The 21,636-nt window shown below is 37.4% G+C and overlaps 3 protein-coding genes across 3 annotated transcripts; 1 reads left to right on the top strand and 2 right to left on the bottom strand.

The window, feature by feature from the left end:
• Window positions 1-614: 614 nt before the first annotated feature.
• Window positions 615-8,912, bottom strand: LOC145214632 (nucleolar complex protein 2 homolog). Its single transcript, XM_080083190.1, has 18 exons — window positions 8,701-8,912; window positions 8,336-8,424; window positions 7,919-8,089; window positions 7,669-7,761; window positions 7,435-7,551; window positions 7,122-7,324; window positions 6,776-6,892; window positions 6,222-6,414; window positions 5,897-6,013; window positions 5,300-5,488; window positions 4,500-4,639; window positions 4,029-4,169; window positions 3,883-3,967; window positions 3,539-3,667; window positions 3,251-3,367; window positions 2,391-2,504; window positions 1,516-1,663; window positions 615-853 (listed from the first exon to the last, which is right to left on the bottom strand). Exons 1-18 carry the CDS (start codon window positions 8,783-8,785, stop codon window positions 633-635), a joined length of 2,469 nt encoding a protein of 822 aa, XP_079939316.1. The 5' UTR covers window positions 8,786-8,912; the 3' UTR covers window positions 615-632.
• Window positions 8,913-11,625: 2,713 nt separating this feature from the next.
• Window positions 11,626-12,879, top strand: LOC145214871 (adenylate cyclase CyaB-like). The gene has a single exon (XM_080083478.1). It carries the CDS (start codon window positions 11,876-11,878, stop codon window positions 12,404-12,406), a length of 531 nt encoding a protein of 176 aa, XP_079939604.1. The 5' UTR covers window positions 11,626-11,875; the 3' UTR covers window positions 12,407-12,879.
• Window positions 12,774-14,148, bottom strand: LOC145214872 (macrophage migration inhibitory factor-like). Its single transcript, XM_080083480.1, has 2 exons — window positions 13,698-14,148; window positions 12,774-13,159 (listed from the first exon to the last, which is right to left on the bottom strand). Exons 1-2 carry the CDS (start codon window positions 14,065-14,067, stop codon window positions 13,104-13,106), a joined length of 426 nt encoding a protein of 141 aa, XP_079939606.1. The 5' UTR covers window positions 14,068-14,148; the 3' UTR covers window positions 12,774-13,103.
• Between the last annotated feature and the right edge of the window lie 7,488 nt (window positions 14,149-21,636).

Here is a 21,636-nt window from a genome sequence, read left to right as displayed (position 1 = left end):
AGTTTAACTACTAACCACCAAGTTTTTAAGATAATTATGAAAGGGATCAATGTTTTGTTCTCAGTTTTTCATACGTTTGCGCAAATACACAGGTTCCCTCAGCACACTGAGAATCTTTGTAAGCAGAATAAGATACGTACGCTGTGGTGCTGCTGTACACTTCGGTAAAGCTACTAACACAAGAACTCACACTGAAAAAGGGTTGCTAAATACCGATAGAAAGCGTAAAGAGCGCAGTTATTTAAATTAACAGTGAGACTTGGATTGGGGTTGGGACTAAATTCAACATAAAGAACTTGGTTTAGGTTAATTTTATTGTTATTATGAAACCTCAGACCAACCCTAATAGCCCTAACCGTCAGCATTTTTTTCACGGAGTTCGAACCCAGGACACTCCCGGGGACGAATCCCGATCAGGGTTTTTTATGTCTGTATATGGATCAGGCGCGCCAGACCATTCGGCCAAGTTCCTGCCCCCGTCAGCATTTTTAACACAAACTGCATTTAAAATATTTCCGCTGAGCCACCTACTGGAAATTAGCAAACCTGTGATGTGAGTTCCTGCGCTAGTCGATCTACCATATCTGGGTAACATCCAAAATCATACAACAATACCATTGCAACAAGTTTTATTAGTCACTGTCAGAAAATGCAAAGTCTTCAACAATGTCATCATCATCATCTGATGCTGGCGTTTGGTTGGACGGTTTTGAGTTGCTCTTTTTCTTTTTTAGTGGAGGACTTTCTTCTTCTTCCAACATGTCTTCCTCCTCCAATTCAACTTCACCAGGATCTTCCGAATCGGAGGAATGGTTGTTGTTTGATTTCTCTGTTTTTCTTCGTTTTGGATGCCCTTCAATGATTTGTTTCAATTAAACATTCTTGTAAAACGTTTTGTGGCTTATGAAAAAAGGTGAAAGTTTGAAGTTTGAAGCAGCGGCGTGTTACTTTCAGTTGTACGGTTACATGCGGTCATGCACAAAAATATGAGAACTTGCGGCCTACACATTGAATAGCAGTATAATATGCGCAAGTTGCAGCGAGTTTTTCTATTGTCAATCAACTGTGCCTTCAACATTTTTGAGCACCATGACGTTTCTACGATGCTCAGCAATATCCAGCTTGGTGATTGTTCAGTGCAATTGCGTCGCTATATTTTCTTTCACCTCACAAAAGAAATAAACTTAACTTAACCCATTGGTTGGGTATTTGAATTCTAACACTGTACTACAGGGACCTTTTATCTAAAATAGTACACGGTTTGTATCATAGTCTTTTTTAAACGGAGTCCAAATTAGGCCCGCAAGTTGGTGAAAATGCGGTATGAATGACGCCGAGTGGCCAGTCAGGCCAAAATCCCGTTTGATTCAAACTTAAGTAGAATCCGACCCGACTTACAACTAGTCTGCGCAGACACATTGTGTGGTGGCCGACAGTGAAATAAGAACATGTGTTGCTACCGGAGTAACAAAAGGTTGTGATCTCCTTTATTAGGCTGAGGTTATTCCTTATTACCTTGTTCAATCGCTTTATCAAAGTCAGCACGAATTTCTTCCTCATCAGACTCTCCTTGGAACAGCTCGGAAAATTCCTCCCGATCATCCGATTTGGACATGTTCATAAACTTCTTGCGATCGATGCTTGGCAATTTTTCATCCACACTCTGAACATAAACCACACTTTAGTTATTGCGAAGCAACAGTTTAAGTAATACACGTCAACAAAACAAGGATTTAAAACCGCCAATCTAAATTGATTGTGTTCTCGAGAAAAAAATCAAAGACTGATTGACCAATTAAACTGTACGTGAGATCTAAATTAAAGAGTCAACATCATCACACTATCACTTCCCCTGGAGACCTGTCCTTGGTTCCAGGTTATTTCGGAGAAGGGTTAAAGTCCAAGGTTTAGTTGCTCTGTCTAGAATCTAGACTCTAGGTGCATTAAGGTTCGCCACTAGTGAAATATTAACTTCATCGCACATTTGCCTCAACGGTCAGAGACCACTGTTTAACGTTAACCTTGGTTTCTGACAATACGCCGAAAAATTATATGAAGCGGCGATCATGTTTACCGGAAAACGTTTGACCTTTTGCTTAAAAAGGGCAAATGTTTCGACAAAGTAAAACGTTTAAATAAATTGTGTTTCAAGTAAAAAAATAAAGATTGATTGATAAGTTGGGCTGTGAAAAGGTCAACTTTATTGCTAAAAAAATACAAAACCATGTCCAGAGCAAAAAAGCCTTCACATTATGGTAATACATCGAAGAGTTATTTCAAGTACTTTAATGTAAACAATCAGATTGATTGAACAATCAAAGTTTAAGTTTTTTACTTGAAAAACAAAATCATTTGTAACAATATAAAAAACAACAACAACTTGAAATTACCCTGTCTTTGTCTGCAATCTGTTGTGCCAGTTCCCGCTGCCTGTCCTTCTTGTATTGGAAAAACACTTTGTGAAACGGAACCCCATTTTCCCTTAAGTCGTTTTCCCAGGATTTCTGCCCAAAACATCAGAGTTAATAACAAAACTAAACTCAGAAGCAACAGTTGTATCAATGCTTCAAAAAAGAACGTTAACTTTTCAATTTTGTAGCAGTACCAATAAATGTTAAACGGATGACGGCTTAAAGATTCGGTTTGTTGAATTTATTTAGCCGATTTTATACAAGTAACGTTTTGAGCCGAACAATTTGTTGGAATTTAGCCAAAACCAAAACCTAATCAACTTTTCCACCTTATCACGTACCACACAATCTGTCAAACAGATAAATAACAAAATAACTCACATCGCATAAGCTTATATATCTTTTAAAGAATTATTGTTTTGTTTTAAAATCATTCCCACGCTATCAAAGACGACCAACGCAAACTTAAAACCGGCAGAACTGAGATCACAATGCAACACAACTATTCATTTGCAGGAACACCACTGTTTGCCTGGCGGCCAAACTTTTTGCTTTAGTTTAGGTCCAAACCTATTTTAGCCGGTTCGGTGCATCACTAGTTTAAAACCTTGGTTAGAAAAAACTCAGCCAGTTCTAGACAAAAGAAATATATATGAGTTATTGCTGCCAGGCATAATATCAAGTTTATAGAGCTCTTCTGGCAAATGTAATTTTATTCCGCCGTTTTGACGTCCTATACAGGTCGCCTTCATCAGGGTAAATATAAGAAGTATATATTTCACTCATTCGGCACCAAAAAGAACTCAAACACAAATCTCATATATACAAGTTATGCTTACCACAGCATCAATGTCAGTGACTTGAAATGAAACTTCCAGCCGTTTCTTGTTGATGAAATCAGAATTTGCTTGGACTTTTTCCACCACTTGTCTCATAATTTTGCTATAGTTTTGAGTCTGACAGATACAAAAATCATTTTTTGAAAATTTATCATAGCAATGAAACTTCATCACTTTATTTTTTTGATGTTTTTCTGATGTTTTAACATCTTTTACTGTTTTTAACTGTTACTAAGCTTCGGTGACTGAACTAAGTGCAAACAGTTTCCGAAAATCTTGTTAACAAACCTTAGAATCTTTAATAAACTTCTTTAGAACAATAATAGCGGAAACAGACATTTCAGGAAAAGCAATGGTGTGTGCTTGGGTGTTGAAAAAGGTCATTAGAAGGTCATACACATGGTCCATCGTTGTGTCCTACAACACAAAACTTATTGTTTATTAGCAACCATACCAATCCAAAGAAACAACACACTAAAGACAAACCATACGTTTTTTTTTAAATAAAACCTTTCGTGGATATAACCCTTGGTTAAACAGATTCAGTTACCTTTGGTATTGTTGATATAATATATTTTTAATTTAATTTTTTTTCTTGTTCAAAATCAACCTTTTGATAACAATCAGCTTACCCTGTATGACTTTTCTTTTAACTGGGAATTGGAAAGCTTTAAAATAGTTTCGAAAGCAATGGGTCGTACAGTGACTCCAATTTGCCTAAATAATAAATATTGTTTTGTAAACATGAAACAACTTTCAAGAAACTTAACCAACTTACTTTTTCTGAAATTCTTGAAGTTTCAATGGACACACAATGGAAGGCAATAAGGGTATGTAAGTGTCAGTGCAATCGGCCAAAGCTGTAAGTGACCTCACAATTTGAAATCGAAGTGGATAGAATCGAGGAGTTGGAACCAAACTAAAATAAAAAATAATTAATTTCTATCCTGTTTGTGTCAATATATAAACAGAAAAATAATTCAATACCTAACTATTACACAAATGATGCAAAAACAAATACTGTTAATTACAATCAGAAAATTTTGAACCAACTTATTTTACTCACATAACTAAAGTTTGGATGTGGAGACCTTATATCTAGGTCTAAACAGTGTGCACTGTCCGTAGCTATCATATAATCATGCCAATGTATCCGTTTATTTATATCATAAAAAGTAATATATAAATGTTAATTAAAGATTACATTTCTGTGAAATTAAAAATTTAAAAACATTGAAATTGTACTTACTCAATAACTCCCAAAGCAATTTGAACCAATGGATATATAAGTGGTTGCAGTGTTGCATTTGGATGCAGCACAGATAGAACTCGACACCATAATCCAACACAATGTATAAACTGCCAGTTGTACACCGCTTGCCTTGTTTCCTACATAAAATATACAATGTTATTAAAATTTGCCAGGCAAACATCTAAACTGAAGATTTTCTAACTTATGTCAAACAAAAATTAAGATAGCAAGAAAAAGTGATCAAAATAAATATTACAGTAGTAGAATAAAACCTTTGCATCCCTGGTATAAGATTGCATTTAAAAACTATTTGAAAAACTCAGAAACGCCTTTTATGCAAATTTTATTGCATTTCTAGATTGTTTTAATGCGGTGGTTTTTAATCTGTGGTACACTAACAATTAGTGGTATGCTGGAGCTTTTAAGGTGGTCTTCGAGTAGCTTGTTGCTATACTTAATTCGAGTCAGATCATGAAATGCAACTTTAACTGACCCGACAAACCACTCCTGAATTGGGGCAAAACTTGAGTCTTGGGGATATCTTGGAAATTGTTAGTCTTGCTGGCTTTAGAAATATTCTAGCCTAGTCAATAAAAACAGGCCTAGCTCTTGGTCTGTCCATCGAAACTAGGTTTAAGTGGTATGCAGCAAAAGAAAAAGTAGCCAGATGGTGCATGCTCAGTAAAAGGTTAAGAACTACTGATTTAACCAAAGACTGACCGCCTACTAGTTAAACACAACTATGAAGTGGCCAAAATACCTAAACCATGTATTTCAATAGAAATCAAAATTGGAACCTTGTTTTGTGTGGTGATGGCTTTTCTCAGATGCACAGCAAGTTGTCTGATGTACAAGAATGCAAATCTGTAGGTGTGGTCTGCGTCCACAGCACATATCTCAGCAAATGTTCGCTGCATGAAGTTGATCATTGGAAGAGTTGTGGGTGAGGAGAATTTGCAGTTTGCTACATAACTCATGTAGGTTTGCTGTGTAAAAAAGGTTTCGTTGAGTTAATTTCGCTTGGTGAAATAAAAGATAGCAACACAATTGCACTAAAACAATCACCAAGAAGGTTTGCTGTGTAAAATAAGGTTAAGTTTAGAGCAGGACTACTCAGCCTGAGCAGTGCCAACATATCATATTATAAAGGAAATTTACAGAACTTGCAAACTGAAATGTTTTAATTGCAATCTTAAGTGTGGGTGCAATACCACCGCTGTAACATGGTGATAAAAAATTCGGTTTACAGAACTTCCAGTTATTTGCATTACCATTTTGAACAGTTTTTATGCATTTAGCAAGATAGTTTTCTTGACAAAAGGCATAAGTTGGGATCTCAATTACTATGCAAATGAAGTGATTTTGTAATTATCCAGATTCATCTGTATCTGTACCTTCATTGTATGTTCCAAAAACCTGTCTTTTTCCATCTTTATAAGTCTTGTAATGCAGAGAAATGCCAAAACACGAATGCTTTCGTTGTCATCACTGCTCCAAGATTTGATTAAATACTAAAACAGCAATAAATAAATTCACTTGAAAATAAAAACACAGTTCAAAAAGTAGTACGCATATTTGAACCATCATATAGTTTTTGCCACAACTGGTTACAAGATCCAACAAATTGAAAAGTCAAATTAGATTAAAAATTCTGTACAGTTCCACTTTTCAAATATCTTGTTGCATTATATGCAGGTTATAATTTACCAGTGTACTGACCTTTAGTAACGACTTTGAAATCTTAGGAAAAGATACAAAATATGGAAGTAGTAGAAGCAGATGTCGCAGAACAACTCGATTAACAGAAGGTTCTAGAAGTGATTGTGCCAAAACAACAACATCATGCAAATACGAGCGCAGAATGTCACGCACTGATGCCCATCGCTCACAAGTGAATGGAAGTGGATGCTTCCTGAAAAATGAAAATCGTTGTTTTGAAGAACATTTCATTCTAACAAGTTTTTTGTTAATTTGGTCAAACTTTTAAGTAGTTCAATTTTTGGACATTTTATATTACAATTGCAGTAAATTTGCGACTGTATATGCTATTAGGATAAGTAAACTCATAGTTATAGATATGCTTTTTTTAAACTGAACTGGATTAGACGATTATATATCTGGAAAAGTGTAATACCAAATGACTTTGATTGGGATGTATGACCTTTATGGAATTAAATGGATTATTCAATTAATCACATTTATGTTTATACAATATCTTCCTTGGTGTTACTTGTATACGAGAAAAAGTTCCTGATTAAACAAAACAAACTTACTTTCTTTTAGTTTGTTTCATTTTATCAGGAAAATATTGCAGTATCTTGGCAAGAGCTGGGGTCACATGAGAAAGACAAAGACCGATAACTGCATTAAATGTCGCCGAACCAACAATTCTGTAAAGAAAAATCATTTAATAGTAAACAACATTCGGATGCTCTGAATAAAATTACACACGGATACAAAAAAGGGTTTGTAATTTAACAATTGCTAAAGCATTACATTAAAATATACAGATTGTTTCAATTTTAATGTATATATGTAAACTTTGACATAATTTAACACAAATTTTACTATCGATTTCACACTCAATGTTATATTTTACAAATTGTTATAAGTTTTTACTTGTATTTTAGTTTAGGTGGTGCCGATTTTTTTCTTCGTTTTCTTTTTCCTTTTTGTTTGGTCACAGTCTCTTCCTCAAGAGCATCAATTCTGGCCAGTGAAGCATGGAAGGCCTGCATCAGCTGTCGGAGAGCTGTGAATGATGGCTTGTCACAAACCAAACGACTTTTCCAACCTTCTAACATCTTGTCTGTAACAGTTATCTGAAACCAAAAATAAGTTGCCACCATCGCTAGAATGATTTTTTTTGTGAAAGCTTTGAATATAAATGAAACAATTTATGTTCTGTCAGCTGTCCGTCAGGTAAACCAACCAATTCTCTTTTCTTTTTTCCAGCTTTTTCCATGTCTTCCTCATCAGAATTCACAAAACCTTCATCACCGGGTTCATCATCAGATGATGTTACATCTAAATCACTATCAGAAGCTTCCTATACACACATGCCAAAGTTAAAACACGAGCAAATTCAGGACATTGCAAAAAAGGAAAGGTTTTCTTTTAAGATCAAAAAAGTTAATATTTTAATTGATTTTTAGGTAACAAAAACCTCGAGTTTTTCAGGAGGTTTGTGAATCCCATCATTTTCTTCTTCGGAGGAAGAGCCAAAGTCAGCAAAATTAAGGAGAGAAGACTCTTCTTCCTAAAAACAAAATAAACTTAAACAAACACTATTAAATGCTGCAAAAATGAAAAAAACTAAGGTAATTGTTAACATGCCTTTATGTTATGTACACATTTAAGCAATAATTTGTTTACATATTGCGACATAATATTTTTTTATGTTCGAGTTCACATACTTGCAAAAACTTGTAAAACTCTGGGTCTTTTTCCTTTAGACTGTCGAGTTGCTTCTGATGTTTGCTCCCAACTTTGCCCGGGGATTTGGTCTGATTTTCCTCTGCTTTCTTTTCCACTTGTTTATTTGTCTTTATTTTTTTGGAGGTTTTAACTGGTTCTTCTGTGTCAGGCTGTAACAGCAAAAACAAGGTTGCATTAAGAGATAGCTAACGTCGATATTCACTGTTTTTTTACATTTAAAACGAAAGACAAACATGGGAACATTAACTAATTTTTTATGTTCGCAACTATTAACAAGAAAGTAATGTGAAATTGAAATGCGGTTCCTCTATTTCTCGACTTTGTCGTTTTCTTGAGAAACGAGAGATTTTTTCGAGATTCCATGAGATGAGAAGGAACTCTATTTTGAATCTAACCTGCTCTGTAGCATTCTTTTTCACATTGGACTTTCGTTTTCGTTTCTTTTGCTTCTTCGGTTTCTCGACATCTGCTCCCTTTGTTTCCACTAGAGCAAACAATAATAAACCAAACGTTATGCTGCAACCACGAAACCAGCTTGAAACTGAGTTGAGTTGAGTTTATTTCGCCGGTGATACAAATCGTAGCAGCACAATTGCGCTAAAATATTCACCAAGCCGGAAATAGCTGCGCAACGTAGGGACGTTATAAAGCGCGACAAAGGTAGGGGCACAATTGGTGGAAAAATGATAAACGCGCTGCAGCTACACCGTTACTTAAAGCGTAACTATTCAAGTTTAGGTGATAAAAACTAAACCTTTACCTTTACGTTCATCATCCGCATTTGAAGATTCATCTCCCCAGTCTTTGGACATGAACTGTTCCACCGAAAGCTCACCTAGTCCCATAGTTTATTTACTTTTAGACACAATGGTACTATTACACAGTTACAATCGGCAAATAGCCAACTTTTGACAATCAACAAATCACTACCAGGGTATTCCCCCAAAGTTATCATATCCTTGGCTGCAATGTTTCTGATCATAATAACTACAATAAAACTAAAAAATAAATAACATTTGTGGACATTGATAATAAAAATGTCCATTACTAATATTTTAATGTTCTAAATTTATACTTGATGAATTTTATTTTTATTAATTATTATCATTAAAACTGCTGCACTGCTTTGGACCATGTTTAAAAACCCACGTGTGATGAGCTTGCCACTGCAAGGTTTCTAGATATAATATCATAAAAATTCAACAAACGTGATTACACAAAAGAATGTTGAAGTTCCAGATCTTAACTCAAACAAAAATCAACAATAAAAGTAATAATAGTAAGCTTGATCCACTGTTTCTTTGAAAGTTGTGTAGGAAATAGGTATGTATGTGTATTACGTGTTCTGCGACCTGCGCTTCCGATTGTGCTAACAGCAATAGTCCAGCCGTTGGTTAGTTTGTTTTATTATAACACCAACAGTAATGCAATTTAAACGTGGCTTGACGTAATGTGATTCATACGCCCAACCGAAGTCGAATCGAATAGAATATGTATGGGCAAAGGCTGGGGCGAAGCCCAGTCAATTCTGCCCAACAGAACTTGAAAGATACGGTATATAAACACATATCAAAACAACGTCATTAAACTACGCACATGGGATCTGTTATTGGCCTGGAGGCACAGAACGTTTCCATCCTGTGTTCAAAACATCAATTAGCAATTATATGGGATGTACCTCTGCGGTCTCACGCAATCAAACACTTGAGGTATATAAATCACGTAATGGGAAAACTTACAAGTCACGTCCGCTCTTACTCATGACGTCAATGCGAATATTACATCATTATGTTACATTAGTCTTCCTCCAAAAAGTGTTTTACAAGAAACATGCACAAGAAAGAATTGCGAAAAAACATGTGAAAACAATTGTGACGATACGAAGAAAAACATTTAATTAACCACACCAAAACTGATACGCGTTAACAGTACAATTTGTCATAACGCTTGCGCGTCTCTCGAGCTCGGTTGTCGACAGTTATCCGAAAATTCGAGAATCGGGCTCAGCAGTGGTATGGGAAATTCAAATGTCCTCCTTCATTGTGCCACAAGTAGTTGTATGAATTCACATTTCTGTAACAATAAAAATAAACAGCAGTACACGTACAAAAACGGTTTGCTTTGTGCTAGAGCAAAATTTAGATGCAATTACAAATAACAAAACATCACTAAATAAATATCGCCTTTACTCTACGTGGTCAAAGTTATTCACGCAATATGCTTCGGTAAGCAACATCTGAGGCAGCTATGGCCTAGTAAAGATATCTGGTCTAGTGTCTAATGCATCATGTTTCCAATTGGGACGCCATCTAGCCAGTAAAGGTATAGCAACCTTGTGAAGTGTCATGGGAGAATATAAGTGCGGGGAAAAGCTCATCCCGTCAAAAATAAAATAGAGCATGTTGCTTGTAGACAATAAGGACTGGTGTAAAGCAGGTACGCGCGAGAAGCTAACGTATTTCTCAGAACCACGAAAAGTAAAAAAAAATTGTGGTGATCAGTCACAATCGCTACCAAGAGCTAACTTTTCCTCGGTGGCATACTAGAGAATAAAGTGTCTCAACTCGCAAAGTCGAGTCTCCACGAAGCTAATGGATATCGAGACAAGCAAAAGCGATAATAAAAAGCTTAGTTTCGAAATTAATAGTTCAAATTAAGTGTGTGTTTTCACAATCAGTAGCTTTTAAACTAGCACATTACAAATAAAGAGACAAACAAAGGTGTTAGTATAACATATCCCAAGAATGGGGTAGGCAAAGAACTTAATGACATAACAAAAACAAAAGGTAAAACTTAACTGGTAAGATTCAAAGAAGCTTCATCGTTGAAGTCGTACTTCATGAAGATGCTTGATGTATTTGCTTGTTCCATTTGTTCCGTAATCCAGTTAATATAGACAGTTTGTGTTTCCGATCTTCGTACCTCGAATAGTACATATCCTCTTCAAAAGCTCGAGCTTGATTAATTCGTCAAGAAATTGAAAGCTCGTGCTCTTGAATTCTTGTGGATGGATGGATTGATTGAAAGTAATCTTCTAGGACTTGGCAAGGCTTAGTGCTTGTTCGTCGACTCGTCGTAGTCTAAGCGATGCTTGATTGTTGCGGGGTTAAATTGTACCGCTTGCTTGATTGTTGCTTGACGCTTGAATGGATCAGAAGGTTATTTGTTGAATGGTTTAAGAAAGATTATCTTCGTTTAGATGATGAAAGATCTTCCGACCAAAAGTACAATTGTTTTGGTACTCACGGTCACAGTTGTTGTTGTTTTGACGTATTCTTCTTCTTCTCTTCTTGCAATTTACTGCTGGTAGCAAATCGCAGTCGGGGTACACCAATTGTAGGAATATGGCAGGGGTTCTGACGTTTGAAGTTCCAAAATCCGATTGCAAGCACGAAGCTTTGGTTGGGTTAGTTTGTGCGGATGACAACAACGGTAATGCCGATTTAAACGAATTATGTTACAGTTGTTTTTCGGCCTTAGAAAGTAAAATTATTCGTATATTTGTTTATTGCAACGATTCTTGTTTCAGAAAACTTCCCATAAAATGCGTAAAAAGTTAGTAACTGTGTGATGTAAAGCCTAATCTCAGTGTTGATCATGTTTGTTTATTAATAATAGAAATATTAATTTTAGTGGTAGTCACGTGGTTAGAAAGAGCGGGAGCAAGAACCTGGGAATAAGATGTAATAATTAAGATGAGGGGAATAAGATGAACCTGGGAATAAGATGTAAAAGAATAAGATGTACCTGGGAATAAGATGAACCTGGGAATAAGATGTAAAAAATAATAAAACAATAATTTTGACCTTGATTTTCGGCAATAAATGGACAAAAATACAGCTCATAGACGCAAACACCTAAAAGTAGAGTTTAAGAAAGTTAATGGTGTTGTAACTGTTATGTAATATTTTTCCAGTAGTGGTTTCAGTTCTGAAATGCCGAAGAATGTTGAAATTAAGGCGTCCGTCCCGGATTTGCCACGTTTGTTAAAACTTGCGCAGGATCTAAGTCTTAAAGATGCCACAGTACTGGTACAGAAAGACATTTTCTACAAATGCCATAATGGTCGTTTGAAACTACGTTCAGTCAAAAGTGTTGAAAAGAATCACAGTGAACTGATATTTTATGAAAGACCAGATCAAAGTGGCCCTAAGTTGTCACAGTTCCATATTTTTCCAGTTGAAAATGCAGATGCCATGGATCTTATTCTTGGCAGCTCAATTGGGCGAAGGGGTGTAGTTGCAAAAACAAGACATCTTTTTATGGTTGGACAAACCAGAGTTCATGTGGATCAAGTGGAAGGTATAGGTGATTTTATGGAACTTGAAGTTATGCTGGACAAATCTCAAACTCCTGAAGATGGGGCTGTAATTGCTCAGGACCTTATGGAAAAATTGTGTATATCTCCATCTAATCTTATAACTAAAGCTTATGTTGACTTGCTTGCAGAAAAACAACAGCAATAGTTTTTTTTTTCATTACTTTTGGGTTATGGTATTTTTCACATGCATGTTATGTGTGTTTTGGCACAAATAGTGAAGTTGGTCCTATTTTAATAATATGATGTTTTAATTTTTGAAGCTTTGGATTTATTAGGGGATATGGCATTGGTTGTTGTACATTATACAATATATATTTTTCCCATAAACATAAAGTCAAGTAATAACTGATATTGCTTCTGGCATATTGCACAGTATTTACAATACATATGTTTGTTTTTACTTTCTAAGTATTTTGTGCGATACAATCAAGTTCATTTTAAAAGTTCCAGTTATTTGTTTGTTGCTTGCCACTGAACACCAGTTGTTGTTTTATGTGAATTACTCATGTAACTGGTGCTTTTGTACAGTTTGTATTTATTTGTACACGGAACAAAAAATGTGACAAATGTTTCATAATTGATCAAAAATATAAGTGACACTAAATTGATGTAACAAGATGATATAAAGTGTAAATTTTATAGATTTTTTTAGAAACTTGTGCTCAAGCCAAATGTCTATCAGACTGTCAGATTCATAATAAGCATCAAGTCAAGATACTATGGAAGCAGGACTATTGGAAAATCGACATTATGCATAAAGCAGAAAATGACATAAGAGTGCTACACAAGTAAAGAAGCAAGGTACTGTAGTTAGTGATATATTTGTAGTTGTTGTTGCGAGTTTAGCTGCCTTCAGGCCAGATGAATGTCTTCTCTGGTGCAGAGTGTTTATCCACTCCTGAAAAAAATTAAGTCACAAAGTTAGTGCTGGAGCTGGCGAGTACAGAAAAAGACATTTCTACAAACTGATAAGAGTGACCTTATTTATTTCATTCAGTGGCAAAGTGTGTCGTTAGATATTTTGATCTATTGTTGAGATTCCAATTTTTTCACTAATCTACAGTTTTCAGATCGCTTCGACCATGGGTGCACAAACTGCGGCCACAGAGACAAGTTTGTGCGGCCGTGGACATGCATATTAAAGTATCTGTAGGCCTACTGGTGGTCGTTACGTAAATAAAACTTATTTTCTAAGTAATTGTACTTTAAAACTGCTCTAAACTATGCAACAAAAACAAGCAAGCACTTGACGGCCGTTGGTAATATAAGGATCTGCATTGCGACCGTCGTTGCCAAAGGTTGTGCACCCATGGCTTCGACCGTTGACGTTTTTAAAACACTTTGATTTTCAGACGTTATCTTATTTTGTGAACTGTGTAAAGCGACACACGCGATTCATTGATTAGTCAATGCCTTAGTTGTCTCGCCCTTCTTACCGTTGCATGTTGGACCAAAAAACTGATGAAATGTAGATGCAGCGAAGCCAATATCCTCTTTGGTTACTCCGGCAAACTCCAGGTACATTCTTCTCTTATCGACGTTGAGTGCTTTATAGAGGTAGCCCATGATTACTGCCGAAATTCTCTTGTTTTCAACCTCGCTAAAATGCTCAAAATCCTGAATAACACAGGATGCACACGGGTCTGTTGTGCCCCCGAACGCCATGTACTGGTTGTCCTGCACGATGATGCAAGTACCAGCTTTGGGACGGTTGAGTGTTTCCGCCATTAGGTCGGTTAATTCGGATGCCATGTTTGGGGGCATCTGATCTCTCTTAACGTTGGTGCGGATCAGCAAAACCGGCATGGTGAAAATTGGATCGTTGGCAGTTGTTAAACAACAAGTTATTATCAATATCGTCCTGCAAAGTAAAAAAGTTTGATTGGCTCTACGATGAGCGACTTTTATCACACAAGACACTCGAAACCTGAATTGATCATTTGGGTCCGAACAACGTCTTTTTCAAAAAACATGTCACTAAATACTTAAATAGACCCAAATGTTTATGAAGCTGTGGCACAAATGTAAAGTCAAGTCCGAATCAAACCCGTTTTGCGATACTCGGTCCCGATCTAAATTGGGACTGACTCATATCTATGGATTGCAACAACTAATCCGCCTTCTGTCAAATTTAACTACAACTGTTAGAAGTACGTCTTGCAACCAAAGTACTAAGTACACGCGAAGGAAAGAGCCTCGTTTAATGACTTTAGCAAGTCAACTAACGTCGTTTCTGTGGCATTATACGTCATTTTGTTGTCATATGTTGCCCTGGAGCAATAGCAGACGGTACACTTCTACCACATTAAGAATGCTGGTCATTGCGCAAAAATGCAAAACCAACTACTTGTGGATTAAAAAAGTGAAATGATCGTAGTCCGCTTGGCATCTATTAAACACTGACATGTCGCTCTCTTTCTCTATCTTTCTAATTTCTGTATAGCAGTGGTTTCCAACCGGGGAGGATTTTTAAAACTTCAGGGGAGGAATTAAATATACATTGTTGCAGCGAGCTACTAAGCGATTTACGCTCGTGGGCTCCGCTCTGTATTTTGTTCACTCTGTGCCTTAAGGGTTATTTGTATTCCTGCGCAGTTTAATTACATTCCTTAGTTCCGCTTAAAGTCTCTCGTTTTCGTGTTGCTTTCCTCAGTTGTAGTTTTCGCGTTTACTTTCTATTTTACATTACAGGACTTATAGTGTCGATCTCTGTTGGTTAAAACTAATAAACATTATTACGTTTATGTAGTCAATTACTGCAATTGTACATGTGGTTTCTACATACACATTTCAGCTTTAGAAATATAACCTGTAAATTTAATAAAGAAGCCAATTTTAAATGATTCTTGTACGGTTTAGCATCTACTATGTGGTCTATTGGGGAGAAATGAAAATGTTGTAAATCGTTAAGGAAGAAATTCTTCGATGAAGGTTGGGAACCACTGCTGTAAAGTTTTGGCTTGTCACATACGCAAAACTTTTAATGCTTACGTGCGTAGTAGTTACTCTTTACTGTGGACTTTTTTAAACAACAGCGATTGTTCAAGCGTGTGTTATTACATAAGTTCTATACGTTTAACTCTCTGACAGTTTTGGCTGTTTTATATCCACATCTAAAGCCTCCGGTTTTGATTTTGACCAGGCTTTCTTTAAAAAAATTTCTCAAAAAATAATTTACGCAATCAAAAACCGTCTGTCGTAAAGGATTTAAACTGTTTCACAGTATGAAAACTAGATCATACACGCACGCACTGCGAAACATGCTCGTTAAAGTTGGCGTTAAAACAACATTGACACATGACTGCATATTCGAAATAAAACGGAAACATACCAGTTATGCGAATCACCAATTCGTTACCACGAAAAACGCATTGTGACTCATACCAACTAGAACAACCAACTACAAGGACAGCGGTATGGCTTGAAAGTCAGATGTTTACTCTAAGTACGTACTTACGTATACTTTCAAGCAATTGCTACATTACTCAACCAGTAAGATACCCACTGTAACGCATTTCTAACATATCCCACTACTGTGCTGTCAAGTTTGTTCCAGCTTTTACCCAACACTTTTGGTTTAATTTGCATTTTAATGTTACAATATTTAGCTCACAAACAAACAGTTTTCCTGTTTTTGTTCGTTTCATAAGACAGAAACCAAAAACTTGATCACATCTTACAGTATAACACGAATAGTTTATATCTTCGACATGTGGCTGCCAAATAAAATGCCTCACGACTGGAACAGGTCCTGCAAGTGGCCCCTTTTAAGTACAAAAACAAAGTAAACGTACAACTTTTGTATCACGAGTCTGATCTATGACTTGGTATATTCGGAAAATACCACCCTAGCCTGTTAAGTCGAACGTAAAGGGACAGACCCTAGCTGCTAGCATTTCCCTGTGCGTGATGTGTCTGAACGTATTGTTGGATCAAATACGTGCAAATGCAAGCCCAAATGCCGTTCAGATAAATGTTGAGTTCTTCGAAATTAATTTTTTCGTGAACTTTTAGCTTTGTTACACACGACATGACTTCTACACAACGTAACCTTTAATGCACAATTCTGTGATGTGCTATTTTTGTCTACTTTTATTTCGTTGTAAACTTAGTAAGACCTTCAAACCGTAACGTTTTGAGAAAGGAAGTTAATATTAGTGTTGTGACAACTTGTAGGCTAGGTATAGATTGCAGAAACGTCACTTGGTCAAAATGAGTTTTGTCATTTGACAAAGTTTTCATCGAACCGGTGTAAAGTCCCACAAACACTCGATTTCAACGGAAAAACTTGTAATTCTGCTTACGGTTTGCACACAATATCGGAGTACTAGTATTTCCACAACCCTATAAATGAATACAAAGCTGAAAAATGTTCAAATTGTATCGATTGCTGCTAGATAGCCTACAGAGTTGTAAGGCGGGCCGGGTTCGGGATTGCTTGTTAACAGACGTGCTTGATTCGGGCCCAAATTTACATTCTGTGGCCGTAATTTTTTAAATATGAATTACCTAGGTAAGCAGCCTATAGCTAGTGTCTGGACTTAGCCTAAACGTCTCGTTCAGGCCATTTTCCATTACTGTCCATTGTGTATGCATTCTTTTTTTAGACCTGTCAATCAAAACTTCTGGGCCTCAACGGGCTTCTTAAAAACGATTTGGTTTCGGTACAAATTTCGGACCCGCTTACTACGCTACCTCTTCGCTAACCTCTTAACCTAGAAATGGCTACCTGATTAAACTAAAAGTAGATTACTTTGAAAAGCACTGGCACTCGGGTGTCATTTACTAACTACCATTTCCAAAGATTACCGTTTTGTTCACTGTTACTGCATAATATAAACATGAAGTCAATCTTATGTATAGTAACATGGGTCGTTGAGTGAATGCTAAACACAGGTTTGCATGTATGTCAACGCCACATCATATCCCATGCCACAAGTCTATGCAAAACGAAATTCAATTTCTATGCGTTTTTGCCTGACAAGTTAAATTTCAGGGACAAACGCTCGTGCCTTCTGTGAACTATAACAACTGATGCAATAGGTTCCTTGAATGTCTTGCGACCACAAACCGCGTTGGTAGTTATTGAGGCGAATTCATTCATGGTCACAGAGCGGCACAGAAAAATGGCTCAACGCCTTTGACAGACATTTTTATTGCGTCGCGTTTATGAAATGTCGATGTTAGTAGCTCAAATAATATTCGGTTTTTTTCAAAGGTTAAATTTAAAGAAAAACATTGATGAGCTAGCTTACTAAGCGTCGTTCCCGCGTGTAGAGTATAGTGATATAATTAGTCCAACAAAAAATGTTGCAAAACCTCTAAATTTAAAGCCTCAATTGTATGGTGCAGTGGTATCGCGCAGTATATGCATGTCGTTGAGTTGGTCATTCGTTTTTTGCTTCAAAAATTTTACAAGTGTTGTTGTGTTACATCTTGCACTAAGTGAGCCGTACTATTTGCTAACCAAATATGTGGTTGCACAGCGTTTTTTTGTCTGTCTGACTTTTGTGCTTCTTACAATTCCTGATGCCCTTTGCTCTGATTGTACCCTTCGTCTAGGAAAAGCTTTTCTCCAAAAATTACGAAGAAACTCATGATACACAGCCTTTTCGCTACGACGGCCTTATCGCAGACCCGCATTTTATTAACGGCCACCACTTGCCTGCATGTTTTTGTTTCAAAATTACTTACGCAAATACATGGGTTTATATCATATGTAAGTTACACCACCTAATCATTCTAAGGGCACCTAAAAAGCCCTGATTAATTCTAACTTGATGCACAGATTAAGTTGAACATTCTTAACTGTTAATGACGACATAATCTACATTGTGACCCTTGTGGCACCTTTTATCGCATTGTTTGCACACAATATGTGTAAAAAAATCTCACACGTATTGCTGCTAGACTGGTAAATACACTTTTCGGGCACACAAAATCTGTTTTGGAGTAGTTTGAAAATTCAAAGAGTTTTATTTACGCCACTGCCTCCAGCACATTTATTTTAATAAAAGTTCACGGCCGCACAAACTCGTTTCTGCGGTCGCAGGTTGTGCACCCCTGCTTTATACGATCCACTGAAAATGCGTGTTCACTACTTATATGTATGGTGCAGACTGTACTTTTGGCAACCTTATTACATGTCGTTCAAACTCTTTAAAACCTTTGGTTGAAAAGGTCGGTGACCACATACACTCGTTTAACCGTAAATCGGATGTCAATTCGGTTCAATTTGTGTTCGTCAACATATCCTGTATGTTTGCAAATGACCGCATGATTTCACTTGTAATTGCGCACTGCATGCTATAGTGAATTAAGGCCAAAAACCGTCATTACCACTGTAACTGCATGTGGTGCAAAATTTGTTACTATGAAAATAAGACCACCATAAGCTGGTAAATGCGTTTGAGAATGAAAACATTTCTGCTTTCCTAACACGGGTGGTTAGACTTTAAGGCCCCCTGGACTGGTCCCACCAACGTTCCCCCAGTCGCGTGATACTCACAATACGCCAACCTTACGTTCTGGTAAGCTCCTGCCACATAACACTATACAATACGGTATAGCTGCAGCGCGTTTAGTCATGATCCACAAATTGTGTCCTCCACTTTTTTGCGCTCCACAACGTCTTGATGTTGCCCCTCTATTTTAGGCTTGGTGATTGTTTCAGTGAAATTATGTCGCTGTGTGCATAGGCGCCGAGTAGGCAGTGGCGGGGTGGCACCGCCACTTTGCGTTTTCGAAGCATGGTGGCGGCCACCGTGGAAATTTTGGTTAGTTTGATAGCGGTATCGTACGAAACATCGTAAAATGTGCCTTATTAATGATTTTGACGAACGTTGCATTTTATTGGAACTTTGTTAGGCTTTGAGTTTGAGCTGTTGTGGTTGCACGCATTAGTGACGTCATATTTTACGTCCGCCACCTTGCATTTTTGCAAAACTCGGCGCCTATGGCTGTGTGTTCTTTCACCAAGCGGAACAAACTCAATCCAACATATATGGCGCTATTCACTGCAGCCGGTGTCGGCAACCCCTAGATTTGCACTCTAGGTGGTTTTTCACGCAACACTCTGCTTTCTCTTTGTTATTAATATCTACTTGCACGAACCACTATTTTTGTAAAAACGCTGACAGGCGAGGTCATTAACATATGGAAACAACAAGTAAATTGGCACGCGTCGCCTGAAAGGTTGCCGACCCCTGCACTACAGTGTACAATACACTGTTGAACATTTCACCAAACTGCACAGTGTTAGCACTGTTAAACAATTTAGTACTGTAAATAACGATATATTGAAAGCAATGAAATGAGACTAGAACTTTTACAATCAAAACAGTAAGGATTATAGTCTACTATATTTCATGTTGCAGTTCAGCGGAGCCGACAGGTTTATCGTGTAGACAACACACCCCACACATAGCACATTCAATAAAACTTGTGGCGCAGTATACATCACACGACAACCTTCCCATATCGGGTGGCATCTCGAAAGGGCATTGAGTAAGCACTTAATTGTTGACTACATTTTACGACTTATATATGGTTAAGCTAAAACTCAGGATCAAATGATCTGGAAACACAGAAACGAATTAAAAATATATTCCTGTGTTCACCTTATAAAGGTCGTTCTGTACAGTCTCGTCAAGTGCTGACCAGAAAGTTTGTGACAAACTTCATAGACAAACGTCAATTTATATAGCATCATAGTACGCCAGGCCTTTTGGAGGCGTGATACAGAATCAGCCGGTCACCAAGCATTCACCACCATATGCCAGGGCTTAGGCTAGAAATATCCAGCCTGGCGTACTATGGTGTCTATATAAGTGTGCCGTGATCGCTGGTCTGCATCGACGCTTCAGGGCGGATCCCAGTATTCATCTATGCCTTAACTTTATAGAGCATGTGGTGTTTACCACTGCTAAGCACAGTCACATATTCGCATGTTGTTGAGAAATGCTGAATAAAACCCCACAAACTTACTGGCACCCTAAAATAAACTTTCAGCGCCGCAGTCATTACCTACGTCAAACAAAACCGCACTTGTCCAGACGTTCCTCGTCGTTCGTCATTGAAACGCAATCAGCCATGAACACGGACAACGCCAAGTATAATATCGTGATAAAATTTCTACCTTTTTTAGCAGTAGGAGAACGTCGTTAAGGCGTAGGAGGTTTTAATCCGGAGTATTTTGGCAACGCAAAGATACTCATCATCTATTTTACCATTTTATTACAGGTGTTCATGACTATTTTCATGTCGTATTCATGGATATTTATTCTCATCCAGTTGGTACGCTAACATCCTGTATGTTGGAAGGTGGACGCTTGTTTTTGCTGTCTAACTATGTACTGGAATGTTGTTTAACATGCCTATAAAACTCAGTGTCGGTCCTTTGAAAACAAAATCCAGTAGCTCTAGCCACAAAAACAAGTTTAAAATATTCAAGTTTGCTAACTTAATTACTGCAAGTTCTGCAGCTGCAACTTTTACCGCAAAGGCACTAGCAGCCAATGACTAGCTTACTGACCCACAACGCAAAACCTCATCTGTTTATGATCGTACAATGCCTGAGCGCACATAATGCTTCGGACTGACAATACCACTATACAACAACCGACAGCTCAAGTGTCGATGCTTGAGCGTTCAAGCAGTAAATGTCTGATTGTCAAATCTGTCTGGAGTTAAGCCATAACAAAGATCCTCAAAATAAAACTAAGTTTGCTTGTTAAAAAATTAAGATATTTTAAATCGGTTTGCTTTTCAACGCCTGCTGTATCTTCAGTTTTGTCACCCAGCATTTTATTTTAAGTTCCGCAATTCGCCAGATTTTAAAGTCCAGGGGTGTGCAACCTGCGGCCCGCGGGCCAAATGCGGCCCGTCGATTAAGATTGTGCGGCCCGCGGAGACTCACAAAATTTCTGATATACTGGCAAACGAATCCAATTATTCTACATTTTTGAGCATACTAATGCGCCCGGTGCTATTTTTCTGCGATCTTGCAATAGGTGGCTAGAATCAAGTGCTACTTATAGCCTACTTGTAGTTAAGTATATTTGGTAAGCAACAAAGTAAAATCACCCTGTGTTATAGAAAGGTGCGGCCCGCGATCTAATCTTGGCAATTGTATTTGGCCCCACAGTGACAAAGGTTGCACATCCCTGTTTTAAACCATTGTGTTGGTTTTGTTAAAGGTGAATAACATTCAATGTGTTTGGGCGGAAGGGCTCTGTTACTGAGTTGCGCTATATATTACTCTAGGTCAGGAGCATGGGCGCCGCCACGTATGGGCAAGAGGGGGCACTTGCCCCCCCCTTGGAATTTCAGTGTACCTCAATTTAACATATTTAGCAGCAAACCTAATTAAAGTGG

Source organism: Phallusia mammillata, chromosome 2 (assembly GCF_965637545.1).
Source record: "Phallusia mammillata chromosome 2, kaPhaMamm4.hap1.1, whole genome shotgun sequence".
In the NCBI taxonomy this organism is placed as follows: Eukaryota; Metazoa; Chordata; class Ascidiacea; order Phlebobranchia; family Ascidiidae; genus Phallusia; species Phallusia mammillata.
The sequence above is the reverse complement of the archived record's forward strand: the minus strand, read 5'-3'. Positions and strand labels throughout refer to the sequence as shown.

Coding starts and splice junctions, on each gene's coding strand:
- LOC145214632 (XM_080083190.1), bottom strand. CDS start 8,785: ATGGGACTAGGTGAGCTTTCGGTGGAACAGTTCATGTCCAAAGACTGG. Junction 8,425..8,700: donor TGCGGATGATGAACGTAAAG/GTAAAGGTTTAG, acceptor TGTTTGCTCTAG/TGGAAACAAAGGGAGCAGAT. Junction 4,640..5,299: donor CCATCACCACACAAAACAAG/GTTCCAATTTTG, acceptor TATTTTATGTAG/GAAACAAGGCAAGCGGTGTA.
- LOC145214871 (XM_080083478.1), top strand. CDS start 11,876: ATGCCGAAGAATGTTGAAATTAAGGCGTCCGTCCCGGATTTGCCACGT.
- LOC145214872 (XM_080083480.1), bottom strand. CDS start 14,067: ATGCCGGTTTTGCTGATCCGCACCAACGTTAAGAGAGATCAGATGCCC. Junction 13,160..13,697: donor TTTTGGTCCAACATGCAACG/GTAAGAAGGGCG, acceptor AATTTTTTTCAG/GAGTGGATAAACACTCTGCA.